The 14,093-nt window shown below is 37.9% G+C and overlaps 1 protein-coding gene across 1 annotated transcript; it reads right to left on the bottom strand.

The window, feature by feature from the left end:
* Nucleotides 1-9,427: 9,427 nt before the first annotated feature.
* Nucleotides 9,428-13,545, bottom strand: LOC311596127 (uncharacterized protein). The gene is made up of 3 exons (XM_084779348.1): nt 13,297-13,545; nt 11,073-11,153; nt 9,428-10,443 (listed from the first exon to the last, which is right to left on the bottom strand). Exons 1-3 carry the CDS (start codon nt 13,351-13,353, stop codon nt 10,105-10,107), a joined length of 477 nt encoding a protein of 158 aa, XP_084635474.1. The 5' UTR covers nt 13,354-13,545; the 3' UTR covers nt 9,428-10,104.
* Nucleotides 13,546-14,093: the final 548 nt, after the last annotated feature.

Below are 14,093 nucleotides of genomic sequence, written 5' to 3'. Positions count from 1 at the left end.
TAAATTCAATTTTTAAAAATGGTTGTTTACTTCCATAATATTCACGCCACTTTTGCACCAGCATATCTTGCAGGCATTTCAGTGTTATAGGTAGCAGGGCTTGTAGCTGGGTGATAGTGATAATTATCTTTCTCCTCTGTTAGTTAGCATGCAAAGTATCTTCCAAAACCATGAATGCTTGTCAGTGGAAGTGAAGATTCTATTTGGGCCCATGTTCAATGACATAAGTAAATTGTGATTTCAGAAACAAGAGCTTCTCATCAGGTTATTGAGAGTAACCAATATCCTTGGCATAACCTATGATAATTGAGTTGAGGGCAGTCTATTGTGCTCAGTTGGTCAATGAACCAAAGAAAGGGAACTCATTTCTAGCACAGGAAGTATCACTTGGTGGAATAAGATGTCTAGTTAGGGCACTATCTCCTCCATGAGATGGCACATCCATAAATTCAAGTGTGTGTGTGTTTTGATAGCATATATATATATAGTAGCATATAAATATGCTAATATATGTGCTAGAAAAATATCTGACCTTCTGGAGTTGGAGTTACACATGGTTATAAAGTGCCCAGTGTGAGTCCTAGGAACTGAATGGGTCCTGCCCATGTTCTTTAATTGCAGAGCCATCTCCATAGATCCTTGGTCCTGCCATTATTAAACTTCTCTGAGTTTGTAGCAGCCAGAGTGCTTCTATCTTTCAAAAATGTGCTACTATGAATAGTTTTGCACTGTCTATCTGCATCCTTAATCATTCATTATAATTGAGTTTTAAGAGAAGACAAACTATATTAAATACTATGAACACTGAAAACGATCTTGATAACACTGAAAAAGAGCTTGATAAAACTTTTTTTAAACAAGAAAAAATAATATTAGTGTTTTTCCACTGGTACTAAAATATTGGCTAGTATTTTCTGCATGCACATATCTCTTTGAATTGCTCAATTTTCTTTGCATAGTAAACATGTTTGACTTATATTAGAAAGATGAATTTAAAAGATCAAACAAGTTTCTAAACAATCTTAAGACCTGTCTCAACTTCTGCCTCTTCCATATGGCCTTTATCAATTTTCCTAGAAAAGAAAAATCTGCAAATCCATGGGTGGTAGGACTCTGATCCCTCACAGATTGGAGATCTTTGTTTTTCATTACAGATAGTAGTTACTTGAGGATGGACATTTAAAATGTTCTTTTATTTATCCACTCAGTTTTAACATAATAAGTATGTGAGCAAAGGATTCAAACCAAAATCTAAAGCAACAATATCAAAATACATTTTCTCTAATTCATAAAATATACATAAAGCATTGTGAATTTTAAGTCTTTTATATTGTTGAGCCCCAGAGCTTACTGCTTCTATATACCTGAGATTGGGTACCAAATCCACTGTCCTCTCCACCTATTTTCCACTTTCACCCTTTCTAGCCTCTAGTAGTTAACATTCTATATTCAGACCAATTACTTTTATACCATCCTCATGAGAACATACCATATTTGTTTTGTTAACTAATGACAACAAGATGAACATTTTAATCACCTTGATTTGATCAGTGCACATTGTATACAGGTATTAAATGGTATGTATCATACACATGTACACTTATTAAATGTTGATAAGAACTTGGTGACAGCTGTGGTGGACTGTCCTTGTAATCTTAGCACTTGGAAAGTTGAGAAAAGAGGATTGTGAGTTCAAGGCCAACCCTGGACTACAGAGGTTGATGTATCCCCCAAATAATTTGAAATTTAAAAACTTTTTTTAAAAAAAGTGTTTTGAGCTGGGTATGATGACTTACGCTTCTAATACTAGAAGAGGTAAGAAAGTTGCTGAGTTCAAGGCCAATATGGACTACATAGCCTAAGCTACAGAATAAGACTTTGTGTTGAAAAAAATCAACCAGAAAAAAAAATTGGGGGGAGGTAGAAGTAATAATTACTCCACTCTGTCTGTTACATATTTACTTATGAATGGAATTGTCACATCATGCCATGTAACTGTGTATAGTTTAGATAATGATATTTGAAGAAACATAGTCCATGGTAAATAGTCGGTGCCTCATCATAGCTCAGTAGTTTTCATGGAATTTGCCTGGTACTTTACACTCTCCTGTGTAGCAGATGAGTCTTCTTGCAAATGGTGGAGCGTGGCAGAGCAAGGCACCAATGTCCTTATGACTGGTGTCTACTAGCGCCATCCTCATACAGATCTAGGTTAGGTGTGGCTGTGTTCCAGTCATTGCTGGCTATTGCCAAAGCCTTGCTGACTGAAAGAATGTAGGAAGTCTCCCAGTTCCATCATTTTCTTTATTCCTCTGAATTTTTACTGCGTTGGAAACTTCTTGGGAATTCCAGCCAAGTGTAACCCAGGTGACAATGCCACTCTGTGTAGCAGAGTCTTAAGGCTTTTCCATCAGTGATAATGTCTATTCCTCATATTCCATAGTTGCTTTAGAGACTGCTAATCTCCTGTAATTCATGGTGGCTTAACAGGCTATTCTTTGCATTTTTTTTTTTTTACTCACTGTGAGGAATAAAGTAGGGATTAATAGCTTGCCTATAGATGACAAGCTAGGAATAAGAAGAAACTCCACCTCGTGCCCAGCAAGACTGACCTAGTTAAGAGTCATGGGAAAGGGAGATCAATATGGGGTGCGGGCAGTGAGCAATAGTCATGGAGGGTCTGACTCACAACTCAGTCTACGGGGCAATGAATAGACAAAGAATCAACCTCTCATAAAAGAGGCAGAGTAAAACATGACACGAGGAGAAGTAGGCGAAGTAAGAAAGCAGGGTCAACTTAATACTCCACTAGAAAACACAATCCTACACTTTCCCCAGAAGGATGACTCCTTGGAGCTAAAACACCAAAGGGCACTCTGAACTGTGAGTGTACTGGGCTGCTCCCAGTCTGTTCTTGAAGAAGAGCTCAGTGGGTCTTCAGAAGAGATCACTTTGATGTTTGTGACTGTGAGGGAAACCAAACACAGGGGAATAGCTGTTGTCCCTGAAGAAGCACTGCAAGAAGACAATGTGTTTTACTGAAACACCTGCTCCTCCAGCATGGAGAATGAAGGCAGGCTCTAGGAGAAGGTTTAAATGGAAATAGATCATCTACTGCAGGTGTCTTTTTCTTGGAGGAACCCTGAGACAAACTATCAGTAAGCCAGGAACTACTAATGAAAACTGATCTAACAATGCCTGACAAATGGTAAAGCTAGTAGCGAGTGACATCATTATTCTACAAAAAAAAAATTAAACTGCATAATCTGCATAACTGTATTACAATTCTTTATGCATTTAGTCCTTACAACTATGCAAGCTATATGCTATTCATCTTTAACAAATGGTCAACCCACACTGGACCTTGAGGCGGGGGTCACAATTAATGCTTTGAACTTGTACTGATACTCTATTTTCTTTGTCCCCAAAACTCATGTTTCCAGTCACAGTGGACAAAACATAACTCTTCTGTAGTAAAAGTGTACTGTTACTAATTCCTAGTGGTTCTTCTAACTCATAAAGGAGAGTAAATAAAAGAACGCCAGGTTTCTTGGGACAGTCCTCACAGCTGCAGAGTGTCCTCATGCCTGTAATATTCAATCACCTTCAGAACAACTTTAGAAACAAACTCAGTGCCCCAAGTTTCCAGATAAAGATGCTGATAACCAGAAAGGTTAAAAGGTTCGCCATCAAGAACCATGCTACAGGGAAATATAAAGGAAGGCTCCAAATCTGTTTTGGTCTTTAATGCCCAGTGTCGGGGTCACAGGTTGTGGTGGTCTGGGCAGAAATAGAAGGAGCCATTACTTTTGTGAGATGCCTCCATTTCTCACAAGAAATCTTGGCATAAGACTACCCTGGTGGGGTGTGTATTTGGTAGCTGGGCATATGAGGAAATGAGGATGAGAAAGCTGAGGAAGAGGAAAGTTTAATCAGAATATATTGAATGAAAAATATATTTTCAGATAAAAATGAAAAACAAAACAAAAGAACACTCTGGTCAGGGAGAAAAAAGATCTGATGAAGGATTTGAACTCATCTCCTTACCATTGTCCAGGCTGCAGACAAGGACACTGTAGTCCACTTGTTAAAAGCCATCAGATTAACTCCACATGGGTTATTAAAATGTCCTTGGGAGAAAGGTCTGTGAGAATCTCAAGTGCTACAGAATTAAGACACAAGAATGTACTCACCTAGGTTTTAAGTCTAGATTATCTGAACTAAGATGGTCTTCATAGAAAAAAAAAGTTCCTGGTTTTTAAAAATTATTTGTTGTTTTAGAAGAACCATTACTGTAATTATCTTGCTGGGGTTTAGACATTGAACATATTCTGTGTCATTCCTGCATGACAGGAGGTAAATCCTGCAATCTCCCATCCAAACTTCACCTCAAATCACATCCAGGGTTTTTTGTTTTGCATACACTTTACTTTTTATTCCACCCAGTTCTAACCTTTGTGAGGCTTTGAGAAAACCATGAGTAAAGCTCTTCAAACGTTTCTATTCTCTTGTAACAGTTTTATTCACTAGACAGCGTTATCACTTGCATTTCTTTTTTCATTTTATCAACGTCTAACTGTATGAAGAGAAATGGCAACAACTGGACCAGGTGAAAAGGACAATCCATCCTTGATAACAATCTCACCATTATGTCAGATTGATTGACAGCACTGGCTAATATGTCCTTAATGTCTGTCACGTGCCAGATTACTATTTTAGGCATTTCTCGTGTATTAGTTCACTTACACTCACAGTAAGCCTACAAAATAAGTAATGTTTTAGCTACTCTTTCTAGACCTGAGAACGGAGGCAAAGGAAGGTGCTCTTCAGTTCCCAGGATCACATAGTAACGGAGGAAGCCGGAATTCAAATCCTGTCTGCTTAGTGGTATAGTTTAAACATCTTGTTTTCTTTTCTATCCTTTAGTGAGACCTAGAAAGAAAATTAAACTGGTTCTTAGAGGAAGAGAAAGGCTAACTTGAAGATATGCTAGAGAAAATTTCAAGAGAAAAACGTTACTGGGGAGCCCCATTTTACTTTCCATTTTGAAATCAATGAATAAAATAAGTAGAAACTAATAAAGAGGGACTTGAATGATTCACAAGCACAAGGAAATAGTCAAGTGTAAGTCAGAAACTTACTCTGTTCATGCTAGAACAGAGACCCATGGTTTCAGTTCTAATCTCAGCTTCAGGCACCAGTGCACCAATGACATCCATAAGGTCAAAGGATTAAGTGCTTTGCACGACGCCTGCATGCCCCACAGCCCTGCAAAAACTTCCAGTTCCAGTCCCTTCCCAGGTGGGGAGCTTTGAATGGACAGCTCACAAGGCTCTTGTAGCTACGTGATGTGTCTGTGCTGTTGCCAGTGTGGATGCATCCAAATGCTTTGTTCTTCCTTCCAGTACAGGGCTGGGCTCTTTGGGGTTGTACAGAGGTGGAAGTCATGAGCCACTCCTGCAAGGAGGGACTGCTGTTATTCACCAGAGAAGGTGAGCCTCTTGGAGACATGCATCCTCAGCCGGTGAGGTTGCCATCTAAGGCCAAGTCATCCTAGAATTGTACATGACTCATTACTATTAGACATCTTTATAAGTTTGTAACTGCCAGGTATTTATTCAAGAATTGTAAGTAAGACCTGGGGTTCATGAAGAGATTAGAAACTTGAAGAAAAATACTTTCATGTTCCTCTTAGTGTCTTAATTTAATTGCTCTGTCAGACTCCTGGTTGTCCCCAGTATTGACTGTCCTTGTTTTCTACATAAATACAACTCGTATTGTTAGATGGAGCTATCCATACATCTTCCTGTTCCTTCAATGGCACCCAAATTTGGTCATATGACTAATTTCTGGAAAAGAAGAATTATTGTAGACATAATTGGGGAGGATTTGCTCTAAGAAGTTTGACACTTCTTTTATTTTGGGTAATTTATCAATTACAATATACTTTACATTACAAACTTATAGAAGTGTCTTTGAGACAGCAAGTAGGAAGCAGTAACTTGGAGTTTTTGTTCCATTTATAAGAGCAGTCAATGGCTTCCATCTAGGTCAGACAAAAATCTAGCAACAAACATATCTGATGTTGCAGAACTTGTGCACATAATGTTCTGACAAATCACACTGAACTTCAAAGCAGATGCACACTCACATAAAGGATACGACGCTCTACAAAATCATTGTAGTTTCTCCTCTCTGTTGTTATATCATGTGTTTATTTATTTTTCTGCTTTGAGGTCTCTCACAGACAGTTGAAATTCACCTTGTCTGATTTGCACAAAAGCAATATGAAGAAGAAAACTCACACAAAATACACATATACAGAAACATGATTTTTAAAAAAGCTTTAGGGGATGCTTAAAGTAGTGAACACTTATGTAAACAATGTAAAATGCATCCTTGCCACTAGAGTTCAGTGTATCAGTGTTAAAATGACAATACCAGAAAGTATGATGGTTTTAGTATTTGTTGAATTAATCATTAAATCTAGGTAGACTTTAGATAAGGTTGTAGGTAAGCTAAATCACACACCCTAACTAGAATTGTCATGAATTTTTTTGTACATTGTCAGGTTAGATACTTTGACACTTGAAGATAGTTTCCAAACTCTGTAGATTATTTAATATTCTATTAAAGCATTAAAGCCTAACACAAAAATAAAATATAATAATCGATTCCAATCTCCCTTTTAGCAAGTACAGAAACCAGATCATCTCAGATAACATGAACCTGTAGCCCCTTCACACCACACTGACCAGGAGCCCTTTCACACCACACTGAATCAGGAGCCCCTTCACACCACACTGAACCAGGAGTCTCTTCACACCACACTGAAGCAGGAACCTCTTCACACCACACTGAACCAGGAGCCCCTTCACACCACACTTTAGCCCAGGAAACCAATCTCCCAGCCATGGTGCTACATCAACCCAAAGAAGGCAAGCTTCCATACTGCCAGAAGAAGTCTCACCACAGCTTCCTCATACTCAAAATGCCTTGGAGAATATAGAACATTTTGTATTACCCTTTATTGGCAATACCCTTAAAACCTAAAGCTGTCTTTACTCTTATCACAAAGAAAAATTTAAACTAGATATGGAAGGACACTCAAATCTGGCAAAATTAAACTTTCTTATATTAATAAAAATAAAAATTCGAAATTATTCTGAAGAAAATGGCATGTATAATTATTCCCTTGCATTTTAACTCTTACATATAGTTTAATGATATTTTTAATTCAAATGATGTCGACCTTCATTCTTATATTCTGCCAGCAAGTAATTTTGTAGTATATATAACAATTCCTCAAAGGCTTTTTATGTTTATCACTACCTGAGAAGTGATAAAAAGCAGCCTGGTTTTTTGATGGTTTATTCTTTGTTTGTTTTTCTGCAAATCCCATTTTCTCTACAAACCTCAAAGATCTAGACTAATTTAACTGGCCTGTCACGTCTGTAAAGAAACCTAGAATCGTATGGAATTATACATTGCTGGTCTGTTATCTGCATCTTTGGGCCACTCTGCTTTTATAGCATTAGTAGGCAGAGGATGGTCAGGCAGGTTGCTTTACCACTGAATTCTTTTTGCATTCAAAAGCTTACACTTCAAGTCAGTATTATTCACTCAGAACACAGGTACCATTGACCCATTCTTGTGCCCCATCACAAATGGTAAACAATGTGCCCTTCCAGTTACAGTGTTGTGTATAAGGCAACTTAATGGTTTTAAATGTTCTAAGTAAGAGCTTAAAATAGCTGTGGAGATGAAGCAATATATAAAAGTGTGGTGTGAGTGCATGTAAATATATCCCTTGTTTCCACCTGAAGTCTTCCTCGATGTGGATGTGTCTTTGCTTTTTTTTTAATCCCTTGTATTCATTCTCATTTTCTGTTTTAATCCAGATATTCACCTTAGCCCTACATACAGTCTTTGGCTGAAACATTAATTGTTTATTTCTCACTGGTTGCCAGTTTTTTAGTTCCTCAATATGAAGATCCTTTCTGTAAGTGTCAGTAGGTATTTATTAATTTTTAAAAATCACTTTAACGAATATCTGCTTCTCTCTCTACTGCTGTCATGAAAGTGCTAAAAATAAATAAATAAATAAATAAATAAATAAATAAATAACAAGCGGTCAAATAGAGAAGATGACAAAGTAATCTCAGTGGCTAGAAGGTCGAGGAGAAACCTACATTGAGCCGGGTCCACACAGCATCCTCTTTTCAGGTTGGAGTGCTCACTGCAGTGTATCCCTACTGGCTAGTGCTCATGGTGCCATAAGTTGCTACGCATGCTGTTGGAGAAAAAAAATAAAATGACTTGATCTTACTGGTAAACCCTGAAAGCAAGAACAACTGGCCTATCAAGATATGCCCACCCAGTGCAAGAGTAGTACAAATGTTATGGTGGTAACCAACTATTTTCTGATTAGATCTAAGCCCTGCTCCATAAGATATAAATCATCCTCAGAACCATTAATTGGTTCAAAAGCTCATGGCTTCCTAGATCATAGGCTCTAGGAAAAGCCTAATATTATTATTCTGTGAAATGGGCATAGTAATAAACTGTCCCTAAATTCTTATATCCATTTGTTAGGACATCTCTTAACCTTCACCAAGAAAAGCTTCTCCTTGCAATATATGTCAATTAACACAGAGATATCCTTTCAACTGGTCAAAGACCGTGGAGTGCTCTCAGCCCTAAATGGGACATTCATACCACATCCCTTGTAGGAGGTACATTCTAAGAGACAGATGTGGTTTGTAAGTGCATATGAACAGTGCTTCCAATACTCAATAGATGAGGTGCATGTAAGGCTTCACAGCAGCTGTAGTGACAGCATGCATAAGACCTACATAAATTCCATCCAGACATTAAAATCATCCAGCATCGAGAGGAGAAGGTGGGCAGTAAATGCCTTCACTGCTTGTGGAACTGTTGCCATTTGATAGCTTCGTGGAGATGGATGGTCACCTTTCTTTAATGATGTGACTCTGGTAGACTGACAATATTCCAGGGCAAACCCCACTCCCAAGACAAGCTGGGTAACACAAGCCAGGCTCAATGAGGAAAGAAGACAAAATATGACAAAGAAATAACCTCCAGGTAGCTTGGGAAGGGACAGGTGTATAGAAAATTTAGTTCTTGGAGGACTCAGGGGAGGGATACTATGTTCAAAACACATTGTATAAAATTCTCAAAAATTAATAAAAATAATGCCGAAAAGGGTTGGTAGTACAAAATAGGTAATAAAACACTCTTTGTATTAGCCTACATGAATCACTCAGAGTCAACTAAAATTTTGTTTTTCCAATCAATTAACATGGTAGGTGTGACATTCTTTAGCCAAGCTGTGTTAAGACAGTGGGCTAGGTTACTGAGAAGTCAAGGATAAGACTCGGAGATCGCATGCAAGATTAGATTTATTGAAACTTGCAAATAGGAAATGTAGAAAAACAAAGTCAGGCAAATGACACTTTAACAACACTAAAAGTCAGTGCCACAGGCTAGACAAACAGTACCTCTATCCTTAACAGTGCCCAACAACAGCAAATGTCCTCTCCACAATGTTGCCATCCCAGGATATCCAATGGCCATCAGGCAGGCCTAGAACCCCAGTCCCCTCTATGACTTCTTTACCAAATCCCAAAGAGAGAAGTTGGAAAGTTAGAATTCATAAACAGTAACATGATCTTATCTTATCTGGTTTTGTCTTTGCATGGCCAGCATGTTAAGGAGTGACATAAATGCAGGAAATATGCTCTCATCTATAGAACAATAACAAAAGCTCTTCCTAGTTTCCAGCATGCATAAGAGGAAGTCAGTGACTTCCAACTCTTAACCACATTTGGCAGCATTAGTCCCTTTTCGTTGTCCCTAACAGGGTATAAGTCTCAGAATTAGAGAAGTCCCAGAAGGTAGTAGCAATTGCTGTAGCCCTCCCTGTCTTTCTCGGGTTGTAAATAATCAAGGCAAGACTATCATCACATGGAAAGCAGCATAGATCAACACAGAACTGTGCTATGGGATATTACAGCAGGGTTCAGAATCTTGGATATGTCGCCTTTCAGTGAGGATATTCAGTGAGGCTTGACAGCTGAGAGTTCACACTCGGTAGTCATACTCAATTTCAACTTCGTGTTCTGTGCTGGTCACCATGGTAGTGATTGTGGGTGGACTGGTAGAAAAGCCCGGGGTGGGTAGACTAGTAGGAGATGGAGTGGTTTCAGGTTCAGGTGGAGGTGTTGGGGTAAGAGATGGTGTAGATGCGGTGGTACAGGGGTCCTGGCTGGACCTTCCATCTGTGTGAATGACGATGGTGGTATTGGTGGGGTTGCCAAATGGTCCAAAATAAAAGACCAGAGCTGTAATGGCTGTGGCAACTAGACAAGCCAACAGACATATCAGAAATATTTTCCACAGTGAACATGGGTGTTTCGTAACCTGAAAAGCAATAAAGGGGTGATTATTTCAGCAATTACAAAATGGTAACAGGTAACGGATTTCAACTAGAGTAAGACTAATGCATTTGATTATTCTAAAGGCACAAATGACCCCTGGACACACACAACTATGTACAATCTTGTGAGAACAACAAAATCCCTCAGTGACCCCTTTGGTATTAAAGCAATAACTTTTCATATTAAATAGATTTTTAAAAGAAATTGTTATGATGTTATCAGGTAAAAACCTCTCAAAGCAGATAAAATGTTCTAATTAGTAGTGACAAATATAAAACTGAAGACAACATTGAGATAGTTGACTTTGGAAGGTGGAAAACTGCAAGGGCCTTTTTGTTTATTTTTGCTCATTGTTCATTCTTTCTCAATTTTCACATTAAATATTACTGTTTATAATTAAAATTATTTATTAAATATCATTTTCATGTCAAACATAAATTCAAGGAATCTCCTTGAAATATACAAAGAAAAAGAGTAAACCAGCTTAATTTACGGGATCTTAAAGACACAAAATCGAGTGCTATCCTTTGTGGGAGACCTTATGATGTTCCAGGGAACGCATAGAAGTGCCAGATTGTCTTGCTGACAGATGTGTCTAACCACTTCCCTTACCCGATGCAGCTCACATGTCACATGGTGCGATCTACAGCCACAGTGTGCTCCTTCTGTTGAACAGTATGGATTTCTTAACAACTGTATAGGAAGAGACAGAACATCAATAAAGGATCAGATAACAAGTCCTAAACTTTAAGAATGAGGAAGGTTTATGTGATCTGGGAACATAGTATTTATATTCATAAAATAATATGAATGTAACATGGTGCAAAAGAAGAATTGGGTAAATTCTACGTGTATCACAATGGCTTAGTGATATGACATAGATATGTTTGCATTTCACACCAAATGACCAAAGAAGGAAAATAAGTTGACCATATCAATAGGTGCCTCAGGACCATTAACAAGTCTAAGCAGCCAGCAGTCTGGATGAAAGGATTCAAGCAAAATGACTTTGCCTGAAGTAAAATTGAAGGAATTATTCCTAATTGTAGCAAGAAATGTTTACCTCAAAATAATGACCAGTATGTTTTAACAATGAAGCAAAGAGGGCCACCCCATTACAGGAAGGAGAGTGGAGAATGTTTTCCTAAAAGTTCAACTCACTACATATGGATAATGAAAATGTAAAGACAAATTTGCCAACATTTTCAGGATAGTCTATTATCAGGATCTTGAATACTCTCATATAAATCAAATATATCAAAATAACAACTCACTGAGTACATTAGTTATAAGTATGTAAAAAAACATTCTTAAGAGTCATTGCTTTCTCTGTGGTGGGCACATGTGTTGCACTATTTATAGTAACAATGAAGTACATAAAATGCCTAAATACATAAAATACAATAGAATTCACCCAAAGAAGAACATAAACCTTTACTGAGGAACAAAAGGCAACTTTAATAAGCATCCTCACAAAAAGTTTCAGTAATAGTATAACATGCTAGTCTTCTGAAATATAAGCAACATTAATTAATTGATAGACTGTTAACATTATCATATTTTTTTAAAAGAAATATCTTTGTTTGATAATAATTCCATTGGATTAATAATAAATCCATAGGATTGTGGGTGGTTTTTAAAAATGATTTTTCTAAGGTTCCCAAGATAAACAATACATAATTGTTCAAAGCAAGGTTCCCATGTCTCAAGTTTAAGTACTACAAGAGGGCTCAAGTTACCTGTCAGAGTACTGAAAAGATGGTAAATGGTAAATTCTAATCTCCCCTTTGTTTTTCTCTTCTTCCTTTCTCTTTCTTCCTTTCTTTTGTCGTTACAGAAGTTTGTCTCGTTTTCTTGGCACAATTAAATAGTTTACACAATAGCTTGAATTCCAGCAAGATTTTTGATATTGAGAACAAACACCGTAAACCACATTCAGCGGCACATGGGAACACAACTACACTGCTGAACAGATGAGGTTAAAGCAATGGTGTCATGCAGCATTCTTGAAATGCCAGTGAAAATATAAATTAAGTTGATCATAGTCTAGTTTTAGAAAACTGAACTGCTCTCATGTGCAACTTCGAGTCAAAAAAGTAATACTCTCCAAAGTTCTTTGGATGCAAATTCTAGTTGATAAAAGTCATGTGTGTGTGTGTGTGTGTGTGTGTGTGTGTGTGTGTGTGTTGGGGACATACATGTTGAACTTAAAGGCAGCTTGTTTTTTATAAGGGAGTACATGCGAGAAAAGCAATTCCCTCTGACTCTGAATAGCTACATGCATTCATAAACATTTTGGTTTCCTTGTTTGTGGAATGAAGGCATTAGTTTGAGTGTGGAATGAGACCATTCAGACTTGTTTTCATGAGACTAAGAGAAGCCTGATTTGCACACCAGCAGAGTAATGTAATATCAACAAAGTTCTCCCCTCCATGAGACAGTTTTATAATTGTTACTTTGATTACAAGTAGGCAAATATAGGTGGGGGGGGGGAATCAACAATAAGTACTTCCAATGTACTAATCTATGTAAAAATAATCTTGCAATATTTGCTATTAAGATAACCCTTCAAATCATCTAACCAAGTTGTTTTTGTTTTCCCTGCAGGTAACGTATGTGATGTTCTGATGTGAACACTAATACAAGCATCAAGACTAATTCCCAGGTTCTCGGGAGTATTAAAACATAGTCTGGCATACTATCCACCTAACAAGTCCGTCATGATGACAGCCAGATTCACTCTGCAGTAGTACAGTTTCAAAGTCCCGGCAAGGCTAAAGGCTGAAAGCAAGAGGCTTAGACTTGAGAGCTGTGAAGAGCCCTCTGCTGTACTCACCTGCTCCGCCGCGTTTTGCTCCACATTCATGGTGTACTGCTGCTGCTTTCTCACCATTCTGGGGGAGATCGCCTCAGCTGCAAGCCAAGAAGCCTGGTGCCAACTCTGTGGATTAGAAAGAACAAACGCTGAACCTCTGCTAACTTAGTAATTGCGCCTTTAGTGAATGTGAATTCTGTGAACTTATAGTTATTTCTCTTCTTGAGAAAGATCTAAACTATACTACACAATCAGAGAAAGAAAAATAGAGGCAGTGGCTGCCTTCTAAAGTGCCATCGAAGAAACATTCTCTTATATATGGATGACTTGAAGATGCTCGGAAGATATAAACTCTTGCCCCGCTCACTTCACTCAGTTTCTCACAGTTTAGGAATCCTGGGAGGCTTCCAAACAAACCACAAAGCCACTCCCCGGTTATTCATATTGAGGAATCCTGTACCTAAGCAAACACAGGATTAGGGTGTTGACTAACCTCAAAGTGTTCAGTGATAAGGCATGCTGAGATTTGGGGATTAAGATAAATTTAAGTCTCACAGTAATGAAGACAACTGTCTTCATTTTTAAGGTAAAAGCACTCTTAACATTAGTAGCATGCATGGGTGTATTCCCTGTCGTGAAGCAGTGTGGTCACAGTGGCCAGACACTTGACAAAGTTGCCCTCTAGCTTTAAGATTGTGATACCACAAAATCAAATAGAACTAAATACTTTGAAAGTCTTGTAATAGCAAAAGAAAATATAGATGAATTACTAATGTTAAACACAACCATAAAGTTTCAGCAAATGTAACTAGAAGAAC

Source organism: Acomys minous (genome assembly GCF_964271855.1).
Source record: "Acomys minous genome assembly, chromosome: 4".
Classification (NCBI taxonomy): Eukaryota; Metazoa; Chordata; class Mammalia; order Rodentia; family Muridae; genus Acomys; species Acomys minous.
Note: the sequence above shows the minus strand (reverse complement) of the source record. Positions and strands in the feature narration are given on the sequence as shown.

Coding starts and splice junctions, on each gene's coding strand:
- LOC311596127 (XM_084779348.1), bottom strand. CDS start 13,353: ATGGTGAGAAAGCAGCAGCAGTACACCATGAATGTGGAGCAAAACGCG. Junction 11,154..13,296: donor AGCAAAACGCGGCGGAGCAG/GTGAGTACAGCA, acceptor CTTCCTATACAG/TTGTTAAGAAATCCATACTG. Junction 10,444..11,072: donor TGACATGTGAGCTGCATCGG/GTAAGGGAAGTG, acceptor ATTGCTTTTCAG/GTTACGAAACACCCATGTTC.